Source organism: Pan paniscus, chromosome 2 (assembly GCF_029289425.2).
Source record: "Pan paniscus chromosome 2, NHGRI_mPanPan1-v2.0_pri, whole genome shotgun sequence".
NCBI lineage: Eukaryota > Metazoa > Chordata > Mammalia > Primates > Hominidae > Pan > Pan paniscus.
Genome location: NC_085926.1, coordinates 99748545 through 99765301, shown reverse-complemented (window position 1 = coordinate 99765301; position 16757 = coordinate 99748545). Strand labels below are relative to the sequence as shown.

At 39.3% G+C, this 16757-nt stretch overlaps 1 protein-coding gene across 10 annotated transcripts in view; it reads right to left on the bottom strand.

The window, feature by feature from the left end:
• Nucleotides 1-130: 130 nt before the first annotated feature.
• The window catches only part of NXPE3 (neurexophilin and PC-esterase domain family member 3), a 47386-nt gene continuing 30759 nt past the window's right edge, over nucleotides 131-16757 (bottom strand). For 7 of the 10 annotated variants that reach the window (XM_003821934.5, XM_055110223.3, XM_008975427.5 and 4 more), the window contains 2 exons: nucleotides 10509-10715; nucleotides 131-6121 (listed from right to left, as the gene is read on the bottom strand). In XM_003821934.5, coding sequence (XP_003821982.1) covers nucleotides 5571-6121; nucleotides 10509-10715 — 758 coding nt within the window. In that variant the 3' untranslated portion in view covers nucleotides 131-5570. The remainder of the gene's footprint in view (nucleotides 6122-10508; nucleotides 10716-16757) is intronic. The other 3 variants (XM_034957038.3, XM_057301843.2, XM_057301844.2) reach the window with 1 other exon arrangement.

Sequence of the window (16757 nt, the reverse complement as noted above, 5' to 3'; positions counted from 1 at the left end):
GGTGGAGGGAGTTACCTTTTACAATACAGCTTTTACAATACGGCAATCAAAAAGTAGTATCGCAATCATGTGCCTTCACTGACTAATTAAAGGACAAGAAATCTGTGACATAAATAAAGCAATGGTCCTGTAACATGAAGATCACTTTATTTTCAAGGGGTAAGGGGAATGGTAATGGGGTAGATTTAACAGCAAATGAACCACTGCACAAAACTGAAAGGATTTCTCCTATGACATTTAGTTTCACTTCTTTTCCATTTAGGACACTAGCTGCTGTAATCTCGGTACTACTTTTTTTTAAGTTATCTTCCCCAAGCAGTGTTACAATCCAGCTGGAATGGGCATTAGATATACACATCATTAGACTCTTAAAACAAAAAGAGGCCCGATGGCCTCTCATTTAACCAGAATATTAAAAAAGAAAATATATGTACACACATATAAATATAAGTTCACACTTTTTTATTATTTATTTATTTATTTATTGAGACAGAGTTTCACTCTTGTTGCCCAGGCTAGAGTGCAATGGCATGATCTCGGCTCACTGCAACCTCCACCTCCCGGGTTCAAGCGATTCTCCCACCTCAGCCTCCTGAGTAGCTGGGATGACAGGCATGTGCCACCACGCCCGGCTATTTTTGTATTTTTAGTAGAGATGGGGTTTCATCATATTGGTCAGGCTGGTCTTGAACTCTTGACCTCAGGTGATCCGCCCACCTCGGCCTCCCAAAGTGCTGGGATTACAGGCATGAGCCACTGTGCCCGGCCCACATTTTTTAAAAAAGTTAAAATGTAAAAGCACTTTTAAGAGACAAGTTAGACTGAAGTTAGTGGAGTACATTTTCTGCTCTCCTAGCTTCTGTGTCCTTTAAACTCCTGCCCTCAACCATCCTCTTATCTTCCACCACCTCCATTCCCCTAGGATTCCCAGGTCCCCTTAGCACTCAGGGGCTGTGGTCTCACCTTCAAATGAAAAACAACAACTTCAAAATTTTATTTATTGCACACTGAGGTGTCAAGAATCCTAAGTACACTAATACTACATTGTAGACATAAACCAGGTAGAATAATGCTTAACACAAGAAAATAAATACACTTGAAGTGGAATTTCTGGCATTAGTGACTAGCTGATGTTAAATAGCTGAATTTACCCAGAACCCACAGAGATAATGCTGAGCAGTTTTTTAGAAAGTTGGGGGAGGCTTATTTCTGTTGTTTCCCTTGGGTGTTTATTTCCCTGTACCTCTCTCAGTCATCACTATTTCCTTGAACAGGGTCCAGAAACAAACTCATTTCTGGCATGTAACACATGAATATATAAAGGCGTACCATATTTATTCTTGTCAAGTACCCTGATTTACCAATCTGCAAACTAAGTTTTCAGATTGATAAATGTGAAACTGGATTCAGTTATTAAACTGGATCAAGTTTCAATCTGAAACTTAATAACTGAATCCAGGAAGTGTCAGTTAAATGGTCTTAATTAAAATGATAGTTGTTCAGAATGGCAAAATGAATCATACTGGAACACCAAAGGTCTGTTTTGCATTCGCTGAAGAAAGGTTACTTTTAGTAGGATAATTCTATAAAATGTAATTTGCATAGAAAGGCTTTATTATGGGTTCTGTCTGTCACAAATAGCATCAAATCAATCATCTCAGTTCTGGAATATGAGATTCACTACATTAAATTAATACTTTCATTCCAAAATAGAAATTCATATTTTAAACCACTGAAATTGATATAAACCACTGCTTTAATATTGTAAACCTAAATGTCCAACCATAATGACCAACTTATCTAATAATGAAAACTGCAGTAGCAGAACTATTAAGCAGATCTTTATAATTAACTTATGAAGACTATTTAACATAGAAAAATATTTATATGTAAAAAACACAGACCCAAATTACATATTCTCTATAAGTATATGGTTAAAAAACCTGCAAGAAAATATACCTAAATGCTAATGTTCATTGCATTCAGATGATAGAATTATGGATTTTATCCATAGATTTTTCTTCTAGATTTTCTAGTTTTTAAAAATTATGATGCCCCTTATATTTATATTGGGAAATATACATTTAAACAAACTATTATTTGGCTACCATGCTAATATTCACAACCATGTGGCACTAGCCTAAAATAAACTTTTCAGAAGAAACTAAATTATTCTATCTAAATATTCTGGGAAACGTTTAAGTGATATTGGAATCTCTATCAAATTTCCACACCAGAGTGAAGAAAGACAAATTAGATGTGGGATGAAAGTTGTTCTCACTGATAAGTGAGAGCTAAATGATGAGAACACATGGACACATAAAGGGCAACAACACACACTGGGGTCTATTGGAGGGTGGAGGGTAGGAGGAGGGAGAGGATCAGGAAAAATTACTAATGGGTACTAGGCTTAACACCTGGGTGATGAAATCATCTATACAACAAACCCCCATGACATAAGTTTACCTATGAAACAAACTGGCACATGTACCCCTGAACTTAAAAGTTGTTAAAAAAAATTTTTTTTTAAGAGAGATGAAAGTGACTCAAGAAGCTGTGTCACCAAATCTTTAAGAGCTATGTCACCAAATCAAAAAATAACAGAAAACCAGACAAGATCATAAGAAATCATTTGCACAATCAAGTGGCATCATTCCAAACCACTGGAGGAGCAATGCCCTCTTTCTTTTTAAAATTCTCCTGGGAAAATTACTCCTCAGCCTCCTTTATAAATCCTTGAGGAAATGTCAAGTTCTTTCACGACAAGAAAAACTCTCGGCTGGGCACAGTGGCTCACACCTGTAATCCCAGCACTTTGGGAAGCTGAGGTGGGCAGATGCTTGAGCTCAGGAGTTTAAGACCAGCCTGGACAACATGGCAAAATGTAGTCTCTACAAAAAGATACAAAAATTAGCTGGGCATGGTGGTACATACCTGTAGTCCCAGCTACTCAGGAGGCTGAGGCAGAAGGATCCCTTGAGCCCAGGAAGTCAAGGCTGCAGTGAGCCATATCATGCCACTGCACTCCAGCCTGGGCAAAAGAGCAAGACCCTGTCTCAAAAACAAATAAATAAATACAAACACTTCTTTACGAAAGTCTCACAAGTTTAGCTGAAAAGAGATATGGACTCTCACATACCTTATTTCAGATCTAAACATGAGTTCCTCATCTATAAAATGGAGCTAATATCACCAATACTATTGGATCATGAACAGAATTAAACTAGTTATTGGTAAATCCCCCAAAATAATAAACAAGCCATGTTTATTCCCTCATTCTATCTTACCTCTTCTCTTAGTGTTTCTCACAGTGTGGAATACCACCATTGCATCAGAATCACTGAGCACTCGCCAAAAAGGTTGGTTTCATAAATCCCAGAGGCATCATGGTCCCTCTTTTTTTTTTTTTTTTTTTTTTTTTTTTTTAGAGACAGGGTCTTGCCCTGTTGCCCAGACTGGAGTACAGTGGCACAATCAAGGCTCACTGCAACCTCTGCAACCTTCTGCCTCCTGGGCTCAAGCAATCCTCCCACCTCAGCCTCCTAAGTAGCGGGGACTACAGGTGGTGTCACCACACCCAGCTAGTTTTTGTATTTTTTTGTAGAGATGGGGTTTCACCATGGCACCCAGGCTGGTCTTGACCTTCCGGGCTCAAGCAATCCGCCCACCTCAGCCTCCCGAGACTATAATCCCTGCTGGGATTACAGGTGTGAGCCAACATCCCTGGCCTTAATTCTTTTATTATTTAACAAAAATTTTTTAGAGATAAGATCTCTTGTCTGTTGCCCAAGTGGGAGTGTAGTGGCGCAATCATAACTCACTGCAGCCTCAAACTACTGGGCTCAATCAATCACCCTGCCTTAGCCTCCCTAGTAGCTGGGACTGTCGGCCCACACCTAGATAATTTTTTATTTTTTGTAGAGATGAGGTCTTACTATGTTGCCCAGGCTGGTCTCAAACTCCTGGCCTCAAGCAATCCTCCTGCCTGGCCTCCCAAAGTGCTGGGATTACAGGCTTGAGCTACCACACCCTGCCATGACTCTTTAATTCTGCATTTTTGTCAGATACTACAAGTGATCCTTAGGTACTGTAAAGCGTAAGGACCATTAAAATTAAACTATTTTAATATATTTTATTACCTCATTAGGCTCAGAAACAATTAAAAATCTTCTTTCCCTCTAAAATACTTTAAAAACTTGAAGGTGTTCCTCAAGGACAGGAAAGTAAGATCTGGGGCCCTCCTATTTTAAATTAAAAACCCAAATTATTTGACCCATTCTTCTAAGGGTATATATTGTTCATACTTCAAGCATCTGTCTTCCTCTCTAAAGCCTCCCTAGTTTCTTCATCTGTCTACTTAGGAGCAACTTAAACTAGACTATAATCTATCACAGCTCAAAAAGAAAAGAGTACTTACTAAATGATCCCAAATTAAACTCGTTTAAAATTAATAAGTCAAATAAAATTAATAATTCCATTCTTCTTAGATAGCCAGTAGGAATAGCAGCTTCTTCCAAGCATGAGAGAATGGGTGTGCCTTTTATGCCCAAATCAAGAAATACCAAAAAACAAACAAACAAACGAACAAAAAACTGTCATGAATTTTAGTATCTTATTAATTTCTAATTAGATTTTAACTTCTAATTTTGGTAAGTAGTTCAAAATAACAACAACAACAAAAAAAAAACCACCTGAAACTAGTGGAAAAAACTTCCACAGCTTTATAATACCGTAGCATTCTTTACACAAAAGTCAATTCCTAAACCCTCAAATTTCAGAACATAAAAATAAATTTCCATTTACAGATTTCCCCCTTCCAGTTCCAAAAGTAGTTATTCTAGAGTAAGTATTCAACACATAAAATTTAGCTGAATCAAATAAAAAACAATCACCAAATGCAAATATCAATTCCAAAGCACAGATTTTATATATACTGCTTTCATATTTCCCTTTTGCTTCTTTTCTAGATAAAAGCAGGAAATTGTAAATATTCACTAAAAAACTCGAACCAAGCACATTGGCCTTTTCAAGTAATTCAGAAAAGGTAGATCATCAAGAGAAACTCCTGAGACACAGCAGTCTTCAGTGCATTCACAAGAGCCTCTGACTATAAGCTTTCTCTAGTTAACCGCCAGAAGATGGATTACTTGTGCTATGCATGCAGATGCACTCAATTTCCTTTACCAGATAAGCTACAAACACTCTACTACCAACCAAACTTGTCCCTTCCATCAAAACATTTTTCATACTCTTTAGCAAAGTAGTCACCCCTCCCAGGAGAAGCTAATTCAAATACACTCATTAGCATCTTTGGTTACAAGAGCAATATAGTGTGTAGATGCAGTTAAGAGTTCTACCATGGCTAAGTCAACATTGGATAAAATCCTATAGGTAGATATAAATGTAACCTGCATTTTCTAAGCTCCTTATAAGTCATCATATTAAGTCCAGATCTTTTTGAAATTTTATACTTATTAAGGGCAGTCATCTCTCACTGGGGCCACTTTCTGTAACTCAGGTCAATTGAGAAGGTCATTGAATATGATTCCTCCAGTCCCTTCCAAGACAGGCTAGGTTTCCAAGGGGCACACAAAGGACAAGAACATGTCCAGCTGGTTCTTCACAATAACTTCATCTGGATGCAGCTTGTGCGGTAGATAATGGGCCAGGGTCATCTCCCAGGCATCGACGAGATATACTCCAACCCCTGAGAACATCCTCCGAAGGATGGTGTCCAGCTGAAAGTTGTACCAGTCGCTGTTGAAAAGGCTCACCTCAGGTCCCAGCTCTTGGGCGTTGGCCGTCCGGATGACCACCACGGTCTTTGGGCTTCGATCGAGGAGCCGAACCACTGCTCGACGGATGTTCCTGAGCCGCCGGATGTACACTTCCAAAGGGAAGGTGCTGAAGTGAGACCATACAGCTATGGCAACCACTGTGTTCTTCCCTCCCACAATGCCATTCAGCTCATTCGCCACATAATGGAGCTCATTGCTAAAGACGGTCGTGAAGCGGATGGGTGGACCATGGCAGCGGTATTTGAGCAGGATGTTGTGCTTCTGGTCCACTGCAAGGAAGGGACCCACATTCTTGGGACTACCCAAGTTAAACTCCACTAAATCTGAAACAAGGAAAACTCAAGTTCATAAAAACCTTCAAACCAAGCACATATATTTTGATTATACCTTATTAAGTGGCTTCAAATAACAATTTTTTTTTAAGTACAACAAAAAGGTACAATATCAATGTAAAGGGAATACCTATTTCACTGAACTCTGCCCCTTTTTGTATCAATGGGCCTTTATTCTAAAATGTTTATTATTTAAATTATTACATAAACATAACATTCATTATAAATAACACCATCAGTGATAGACTCTACACTACACCTGTCTATGCCTGAAAAACAAAATAACCCATTTTTCTCTAATTATTAGGCCAAGAAATGTTGCTATTTGCACTGATCATTGCAATCTTTTTTATCTATGTCTAAAAAGTTTGGGTTTTTTTACTTCTATTTTAGGTTTGGGAGTGCACGTAAAGGTTTGTTACATAGGAAAATGTGTCACATATTATTTCATCACCCAAGTTTTAAGCCCAGTACCCAATAGTTATCTTGTCTGCTCCTCTCCTTCCTCCCAACTCCCCCACTCAAGTAGACCCCAGTGTCTACTGTTTCCTTCTGTGTGTTCATAAGTTCTTATCATTTAGCTCCCGCTTATAAGTGAGAACATGCAATATTTGGTTTTCTGTTCCTGTGTTAGTTTGCTAAAGATAATAGCCTCCAGCTCCATCCATGCTCCCACAAAAGATATTATCTCAATTTTATGGCTGCATAGTATTCCATGGTACATATGTACCACATTTTCTTTATCCAGTCTGTCACTGATGGGCATTTAGGTTGATTCCACGTCTTTGCTATCGTGAACAGCGCTGCAATGAACATTTGCTTGCATGTGTCTTTATGGCAGAATGATTTATATTCCTCTGGGTATATACCCAGTAATGGGATTGCTGGGTCGAATGGTAGTTCTGCTTTTAGCTCTTTGAGGAATCACCATACTGCTTTCCACAATGATCGAACTAATTTACACTTCCACCAACAGTGTAAAATTGTTACCTTTTCTCTGCAACCTCGCCAGTATCTGTTGTTTTTTGGCTTTTTAATAATAGCCATTCTGATTGGTGTGAGAACCACAATTTCAATGTGGTTTTGATTTGCATTGCTCTAATGATCGGTGATATTGAGCTTTTTCTTCATATGTTTGTTGGCTGTATGTATGTCTTCTTTTGAGAAGTGTCTGTTTATGATAATTTAAATTATAAAAATCAAATTGGCATTTACATTTTATTCTCCTAACAGATAAATATTATTTCTCTCAAGACATGGGCTTTAACTTCTGTTTTATGAGCACATACTAGCAACCAAATACTTCTTTGGGGAAATTCCGTCATTTGTAACAACATGGATGAAACTAGAGGACGTTATGCTAAGTGAAATAAGCCACACACAGATGTCTTTGATGTGGAATCTCATGCAATATTTGCCTTATACTGACTTATATGTGGAACTTAAAAAAGTTGAAGTAGAGAGTAGAATAGTGGTTACCAGAGGGCTGCTAGACGGGTAGGTGCAATGGGGAAATATTAATCAAGGTCTCAGAAGGAAAATGTTTTAGACATCTATTGCACAACATGGTAACCATAGTAAATAATCATGTATCATATATTTCAAAACTGCTAAAAGAAGAGATTTTAAATATTCTCACTATAAAAAAGTAAGTATGTGAGGTGATGGATATGTTAATTTACTTGATGTACTAATTCCACAATGTATATATATAAAATATCACATTGTACCCCATAAATATACTTATCTGTTGATTAAAAATGAATGTTTTTAAAAATAAAATTAAAGCAAGTTCAAATGTAATTTTGAAAAATGAAAACAAACACCTCTTTTTTCAATAAGCAAAAGAAAGAAGCAACCCTGTTTCTTTTGACTTTCAATTTTACCCTGTAGATGAAAAATCATGTTAATGTCCTACAGAAAAACTTCCATCTCTATCATGAGAATAACACAGATAGCATCGCAAATTAAAAATTCCCTTTTCTCCCTCTAAGTTGTATTTCAAGGTCCAGTTGCCTGGAGACATTCTGAAGGTCCCAGGAATCAGTGGCAGTCCTTGTTATTCCTAAAAAACTCTGTATAATTCATCACTTAGTACATGCACCCATGAGGAAAGAAGATGTGTCTCATATCCCTAAATATTCCCTTAAGTGCCTTAAGTAAATGTTGACAATCCAATTTAACTAATATTTCCTTAGCACCTACTTAGTGCCCACTACTATAGGTGCTACAAGCCAGCAATGCTCAGATGGATAAGCTATATAGTCCTTGCCCTCAGTGAGTTCATGGTCAATTTTGAAAAAGTAACATCAGAATATAATTGTCCTATAGGATGGGCAAGGTGGCTCATGCCCATAATCCCAGCACTTTGGGAGGGCAAAGCAGGCAGATCACTTGAGGTCAGAAGTTTGAGACCAGCCTGGCCAACACGGTGAAACCCGTCTCTACTAAAAATACAAAAATTAGCCAGGCATGGTGGCAGGTGCCTGTAATCTCAGCTACTTGGGAGGCTGAGGCAGGAGAATCACATGAACCTGCAAGGCAGAGGTTTTAGTGAGTAGAGATCACACCACTGCACTCCAGCCTGGGTGACAGAGTGAGACACCGTCTCAAAAAAAAAAAAAAAAAAAAAAAAAATATATATATATATATATATATATACATATATATATAGTCATATATTCTTAAGGGTTAAAGTAGGTTTCATTTTTTTCTCCTTGCATTTCCAGGTTTCTCTTCTAGATTTTCCTACCTAACTACTACTTAGCATTTAGCCCCATTTTAACTGAATAAAATCTCAAGCTACCACTTTCTTTTGATTAGATCAAGCACTGACACAGGCTTTATTTTTATCAGGTGAAGATATGTCTGTAAAGTATATGGTGGGACGTGATGAAAACAGTCAGTGTGATCCTTGCTATCAAAGGAAATACCAAGCTACATCATTAGAATTTAAGAAGCAAGCAACTACAGACAACTAGGAAGGCCCTCACTGGTCAGCATCACATCAAACCTTGTCTAGCATCAAGCCATACAAAGTATTTCCCTTCTCCTAATGTATAAATTATACTTTATCAAACAAAGCTTAGTTATATCTGTTTCAATTTAAAAAACAAGCAAAACAAAAAGTGGAACTGACTTTACACTTTTGGGGACAATATCTACTTCCCCTTTCCTTCTAAAAATTAAATTTAAAACTAAGTTGAGGCCAGGTGTGAGCCATCAGCACTTTGGGAGGTTGAGGCGGGCGGACTGCTTGAGCATGAGAATTCGAGACTAGCCTGAGCAATACAGTGAGACCATGTCTCTACAAAAAATACAGAAAAATTAGCTGAGTGCAGTGGCTCACGCCTGTGGTCCCAAATGCTTGGGAGGCTGAGGTGGGAGGATCGCTTGAGCCCAGGAGGTTGAGGCTGCAGTGAGCCATGATCACACCATTGCACTCCAGCCTGGATGAGAGAGTGAGACCTCATCTCAATCAATCAATCAATAAAACTAAGTTGACATAATAAATAAAAGGGCTGATAAAAACAATCACAAACAACTCACAACAAACCATCAGGCTTTATTAAAAGCCTTGCCCACACATGGCCATTAAAAACAGTTCCCACAAAACTATCAGCTCTCTAAATTGTAAGCAGGGTCTTTATTTCTGCTCCTTCAGGATCCCTCCTTCCTTACCTCATCCATACCCCTTCCAGAAAGAAAAGAATGCCCTTGTGAAGAAGGGGTGGGCCTCCAACCACTGGGGTTTTGTTCTGAGTCTGGAGAACAGCCCCAGAGCCAAGCAGAGAAATCAAGAAGCTAAGAATGTTGGAACTTACCCAGACTCCCTCAGGAGGAGCCAACTCCATCTCAGAGTCACACCAATGGTAGGCCCAACGGATGACACAGGGATGGCTTTGCTGCAAGGATGCAATATGGACCACCATAGGTCTGGCTGCTTCCTTCTACTCAAAGCTACTATAAACTTGGAGTTGGATGAGACAGAACTAGGGCAGAAACAACTGGAAATGCCCACCTCTATTTTACAACCCAGAATATTAGAAGGGAAAGACACCTGTGAAGTGACATGGTCCAGCTGTCTCATCTCACACATGGAGAAATGAAGCCCTAAAAAGTAAATGACTTGTCCAAAGTCATACAGCTCATCAGTGACATAAACCTCAATGAGAACCCAGTGCTTCCATGAGTACAACACAACACAGCTATCGATCAGAAACTGTCACACATCTCTCCAGGGTTTGGGTACCTCTTTAGTCCTACACAGAAATATATGTTTCCTCACCTGATAACCTTTCTTCAGGCACCTGAGTGAGTCTGCTTATTTCAAAGCTGATGTGGGAAAGAGTTACGAAACAAAAGGCAAAGTACCAACCTGGAACAAATGCAGTAAGGTATTCAAACCATTGCCTGATTGTTGAGTCACCAAATAAATGCACCACTTTTCTTTGTAAGCACTCTGTAATGTTGTCAGGGTCATTAAACTGACGCATCTTAAACTTTCTGGGCCTCCACTGGTCTTTATAATAATACCCAGAAGGAAAAGTTCCTGAGCCTTGAGATAGTTCTAGACTGTTAGTTTCTGCAAAGAAAAAAGAAAAACAAATATTTTAATATTCTCCTCCAACAATAGATGAAAAATGTCCCAAGAAACAATTATGCCCATGTATTTGTTAGCCTGATAGCATGTGGGAAACATTTCCTGCTGTCAGACCTCAAATCCCAGACTTTTCTCCTGATTAAAAAAAGGTTTTCCACAGCCATAAAAAAGAATGAGTTCATGTCCTTTGCAGGGACATGGATGAAGCTGGAAGTCATCATTCTCAGCAAACTAACACAGGAACAGAAAACCAAACACAGCATGTTCTCACTCGTAAGTAGGAGTTGAACAATGAGAACACATGGACACAGGGAGAGGAACATCACACACCGTGGCCTGTCGGGGGGTTGGGGGGAAGGGGAGGGAGAGCATTAGGACAAACACAAGGCTTAAAACCTAGATGATGGGTTGACAGGTGCAGCAAACTACATGTATACCTATGTAATAAACCTGCACATTCTGCACATGTATCCCAGAACTTAAAAGTAAAATTAAAAAAAAAAAAGGTTTTCCTTTGTACAAAAATGGGAAGATCTGAAATGGGCATGAAGGTATTGGTGGACAGAAAGGAAAGGAGGGACTTTCAGCATTCCCTCTGCTTACATTTTTTTTGAGATGGAGTCTCACTCTTTTTGCCCAGGCTGGAGTGCGGTGGCACAATCTCGGCTCACTGCAACCTCCGCCTCCTGGGTTCAAGTGATTCTCCTGCCTCAGCCTCCCAAGTAACTTGGATTACAGGCACGCACTACCATGCCTGGCTAAGTTTTGCTTTTTTTTTTTTTCCCGAGACAGAGTCTTGCTCTGTCGCCAGGCTGGAGTGCAGTGGCATGATCTCAGCTCACTGCAACCTCTGCCTCCTGGGTTCAAGCGATTCTCCTGCCTCAGCCTCCCGAGTAGCTGGGAGTACAGGCGTGTACCACCACACCCAGTTAATTTTTGTATTTTTAGTAGAGATAGGGTTTCATCATGTTGGTCAAGATGGTCTCAATCTCTTGACCTTGTGATCACCCACCTCGGCCTCCCAAAGTGCTGGGATTACAGGCGTGATCCACCACGCCCGGCCAATTTTTGCACTTTTAGTACAGATGGGGTTTCACTATGTTGGCCAGGCTGATCTGAAACTCCTGATCTCAAGTGATCTGCCCGCCTCGACCTCCCAAAGTGCTAGAATTACAGGCGTGAGCCACCATGTCCAGCCTGATTACATATGTTTTTATCAAAGCCAAATATAAAGGAAGACAAAACCAAAGGAAATGTGTGGACATAAGCATTTATCCAGCATTCTCCCAGAAGAGAACAGTTTCTCACCCACATGCCTGCGAGGCAAGTAACAACTTAGACTAATACTTTACACATACAGAGTAGTATTAGTTCACTGTTTTCAGCCCATTAAAAGCAAAGTTAGAATCCATGAATCCCATCTTCAAATTTTAATTTTAATTCCAAAAAAACACCACTTAATATGGAGAACAAACTAATGGCAGACAATCTAACGGATTATTCTCCATTATACAAAAGGTTCAGAAAGTCTTTATATATAATGAACAATGCTAAAAATACATCACCAATGTGTACCTCCTGGTTGTAACCTAGTTACACTTGATAACACAAGCAAAACGACCTTTCAGAGGGAAAGTCAACATCCTTCTGCCCTAACACCTCCTGTAGAAAATGCCACACGTTACATGCTTCAAAACAGACTGTGATGGCTAATATTTCTTGCAAGTTTACTCTGCCTCAGACACTATTCTGAGCAAACGTATTATCTCATATGCTCACAGTAACTCTTTGAAGTAGGTCCTATCACTATCCCTACCTTTCAGAACAGCTAAACAACTTGACCAAGGTCCCAGAGCTGAGCTAGTAAGGAGCAAAGCCAGCACCTGGCCCAAGCAAGTGAGCCCAAAGCCCGTGATCTTAACCACTGTGTGCTAGATCACTTCTCAAAAACAGATGTTTATAGATGTTAACCATTTCTTTTTTTTTTTCTTGAAGAATTTTTTTTTCTAACAATTATTCAAACCTACAATCTTCAAGAAACCACCAGGTTATATCATTTTCTTACACAACCTTTATCAAAGTCCAGTCATTCTATAGTCACCTATTAAGCCACAATTTGGACTCTAAATGCTTACACAACTCAGAAATTTAAATTTAAGTGACTCCCCTATTTGTGACTACTTTTAGCTTATTTGACTTGACATTATCTGTGTTACTCCAAATTATTTTGGTTTTTATCCCTCCAAAGATGATGTTCTATTTGACACAGAGTGCATATCTAATCTTTTTTTCTTCGGCATCTGCTAATTCTTTGCAGGTTCAGAGCCCAAGCAGAAAAGGAAACTGAACGCTGATTTTAAAAGCTTTATTTGGCAAATGCGATTATCAAAGAAAAATTGTTGGGGGCGTGTAGGGTAAACATTTCCTTGGCTTGTTCAAAAATAATTTCTCAACATGTTATCAAGTGTAGCTTTAATATGTTACTGCACCTTGTGCAAAGCTCCCTCATTATATCAGTACATCGAGGCTGCATAGTTAGAGAGCTCCAGAGACGACACCTAGGGCCCACAGAAAACATTTACTAGAATGAGAATTAAAAGTTATTTTGATGTTACAATTTTTTACCACTGTTAATTTGGTAGACTCGGTTATTCTGTGTCAAATATGTGTTATAAAGAAAAGTATATGTCACACAGGAAACAATTACCATTTCCATTCAAATGTTAATTATATTTACTACCAGAGCTAAGGAAAGCAAATCAATTACTAAATCTGACATTAATTCTTTAAACATGCTGCATGCTACATGAGAAAAAAAATCATATTTTTTAAATGAAATGCACATACCTATGTTGCCCCCTTATGGTCAACTGGGACAAAAACATTTCCTGACAATTTTAATATGATTTTTAAGCAGTCTGTGGCTGTTTAAATGGTGTTTCTTGGAACTCACAATGCATTTCATGTAAGATAACTGAGATATGAAAGTCTCTTAAATAGATAATATAACCCCTAATGTACTATTCACATGGAATAAAAATAATTAAAACAAAAAATAAAAATGAGTTATTACTCAACTTTATGGTTATCTTGAAAATTGCTGGTGAAGGAAGAAGTTTAAACAGAGGTGGTTGTAAAAGCAGATATGAAGATTTGGGCAAAACCAGAAGGGATATTTTTTATTATTTGAAAGTAATGTCCCTGCATCTCTAAAATTTCTTGGCTTCTCTTTAAAGCCCATGGTTTGCATTTTCCTCCAAAGGGTGTCACGCCATGTAATCCATTAGCCATAATGAGGGCTGTCTGGGCCAAAGATGGAACAAAACGAAAGAGAAAAAGGCAGAGAGATAAATTTCCCTAAATCATCCAGAAAGAGCTGGACGAAAAGGACACAACGTGAATTGAGGTGGGGCGGGGCGGGGAGGGCTGCGGGGTGAGATGTGCAGCAAACCTGTCCGTTAATTTTGTGGTATGGAATTGTCTGCAGAATTAAGAACAGTAAAAGGCAGGACAAAGGGGAGTACACAGTTTATAAGGGGGAAAACAAGACAGAAGAAATGGGATCAACCAATTCCCTGCACCAGAGACTGCCATGAGCATAGGAAGCTTGGGATAAGGTCAGTAGGGAGGGATAGCCCTCAGCAGGATGAGGAATGAGGATAGTGTATATTGAGCTGGTTAGGAACACTCTGTCAAGTGCTGGGAATATGAGAAGGGCCCAGCTACACAGTAATTGTAATGGCTTGAGTTTGAGTTTACTCCTTGAATTCCCCCTATGAAACCTTGGAAATTTAATTTTCTTTCCTATATATTTTAGTCCCCTAAAACCTCTGCAGTTTACAGAGGTAAGCTAAGAATGCTATATAGATAGAAATTCTATAAATTCATAGACTGTTGAATGGGACCTTAGAGAGTAGCTAGTCCAAATATCTTTTTTTTTTTTTTTTTTTTTTTGAGACGGAGTCTCACTCTGTCACCCAGACTGGAGTGCAGTGGCGCAATCTCGGCTCACTGCAACCTCCGCCTCCCGGGTTCACGCCATTCTCCTGCCTCAGCCTCCTGAGTAGCTGGGACTACAGGCGCCTGCCACCACGCCCGGCTAGTTTTTTGCATTTTTAGTAGAGATGGGGTTTCACCATGTTAGCCAGAATGGTCTCATCTCCTGACCTCATGACCCACCCGCCTCGGCCTCCCAAAGTCCTGGGATTACAGGCATGAGCCACCGCGCCCGGCTGTCGAAATACCTTTTAAAGATGAAGAAAGCAAGTCACAGAGTGACTTGACAAAGTTTCTCAATAAGTGTAGAGGCAGGTAGTGGTAGAGATGGTACCATTTACAAAGAAATACATTTTGCTGATATATTGAGGAGGCTTCCTTCCCTCAAATGCTATCAGTTAGTAGTTTTATACGCAGAACATGAGCCCTTTGATTTTCCCGGTTAACTAAATTAAAGATATTCTGTATCAAATTATTTTTTCCAGTAATTGGAAAGTAGTTGTCTTTAAAATAGCTTTGTCCCTTTGACAGCTGCATCCAGATAGTTAAATTTTTAAAAAATAAAATAGCTTTGTCCCATTTGTTATAACATTTATCTGCCATTTTCTAGAAATCAACATCAGATGAGGTCTCATCCACAAAATGACTAGTTTCGTTTTTACTGCACAACATGAAACACTATCATTCACTTCATCATTTGTATACTAGAAGGTTGATAAATTTCACTACTGCAGGCCAGGTACAGTGGTGGCTCACACCTGTAATCCCAACACTTTAGGAAGCCAAGGCAGGCGGATCACTTGAGGTCAGGAGTTTCAGACCAGGCTGGCCAACATACAAAACCACATCTTTACTAAAAATACAAAAATTAGCCAGGCATGGTGGCATTGTGCCTGCAATGGTAGCTACTTGGGAAGCTGAGGCAGAAGAATTGCTTGAACCCAGGAGGCAGAGGTTTTAATGAGCCGAGATCACACTACTGCACTCCAGCCTGGGTGACAGAGCGAGACACCTTCTCAAAAAAAAAAAAAAAAAAAAAAAAAAAATTAACTACTGCAGGCAAACCAAAGCATCAAGACATCATTGGCCATACCTCCTAAACATGGTTAAGGGGCAGTAGGGAAAATGCTAGATGAAGAGTCACGGGACCTACTCTAAGTCTGACTCCACATTTCCAACTCTTGAGACTTCAGAAATCATTTAAATTTTCATCTTATTCCCTAACTATACCCTCAGAGTCTAGCCTAACAAAGAAGGACTCAAAATGATGACACAATAAGTGAAATCTCTGGACTTTGGTCACATCATCCATAAAATGGGTCAACTACTAGTTATTTTGAAGGGTTATTGTGAAAATTCAATACTGTAATAGTGTGAATAGTAAAGCGCATGCTAGGGTCCTGGAAACATCCTATATGTTCTAAATGTTCAATAACTTGATCTAGATGGTAGTTATTTTATTAGTTTTCTATTGCTGTGTAACACATCACCACAAACTTAGTGGCTTAAAAACAAGAGACATTTATTAACCCACAGATCTGCAGGTCAGGAGTTTGGGACATAGCATAACTGTGTTCTCTCCTCAGAGTCTCACAAGTTGAATCAGGCTATTATCAGGGCTGTGTTCTCTGGAGAAAAGCCTTCAAAAAGGTCATTCAAGGCTGGGCGCGTGGCTCACGCATGTAATCCCAGCACTTTGGGAGGGCAAGGTGGGTAGATCGCTTGAGCTCAGGAATTCGAGACCAGCCTGGCCAACACGGTGAAACCCTGTCTCTACTAAAAACAGAAAAATTAGCCAGGTGTGGTGGCGCACGCCTGTAATCCCAGGTACTTGGGAGGCTGAGGCACGAGCATCGCTTGAACACAGGAGGCAGAGGTTTGCAGTGAGCAAACCTTGCTCCAGCCTGGGCAACAGAGCAAGACTCTGTCTCAAAAACAAACAAACAAAAAAAACAAAAAAAAAAGTTCATTCAAGTTGCTGCCAGAATTCAGTTACTTGTGGTTTTAAGACTGAGTTTCCCATTTCCT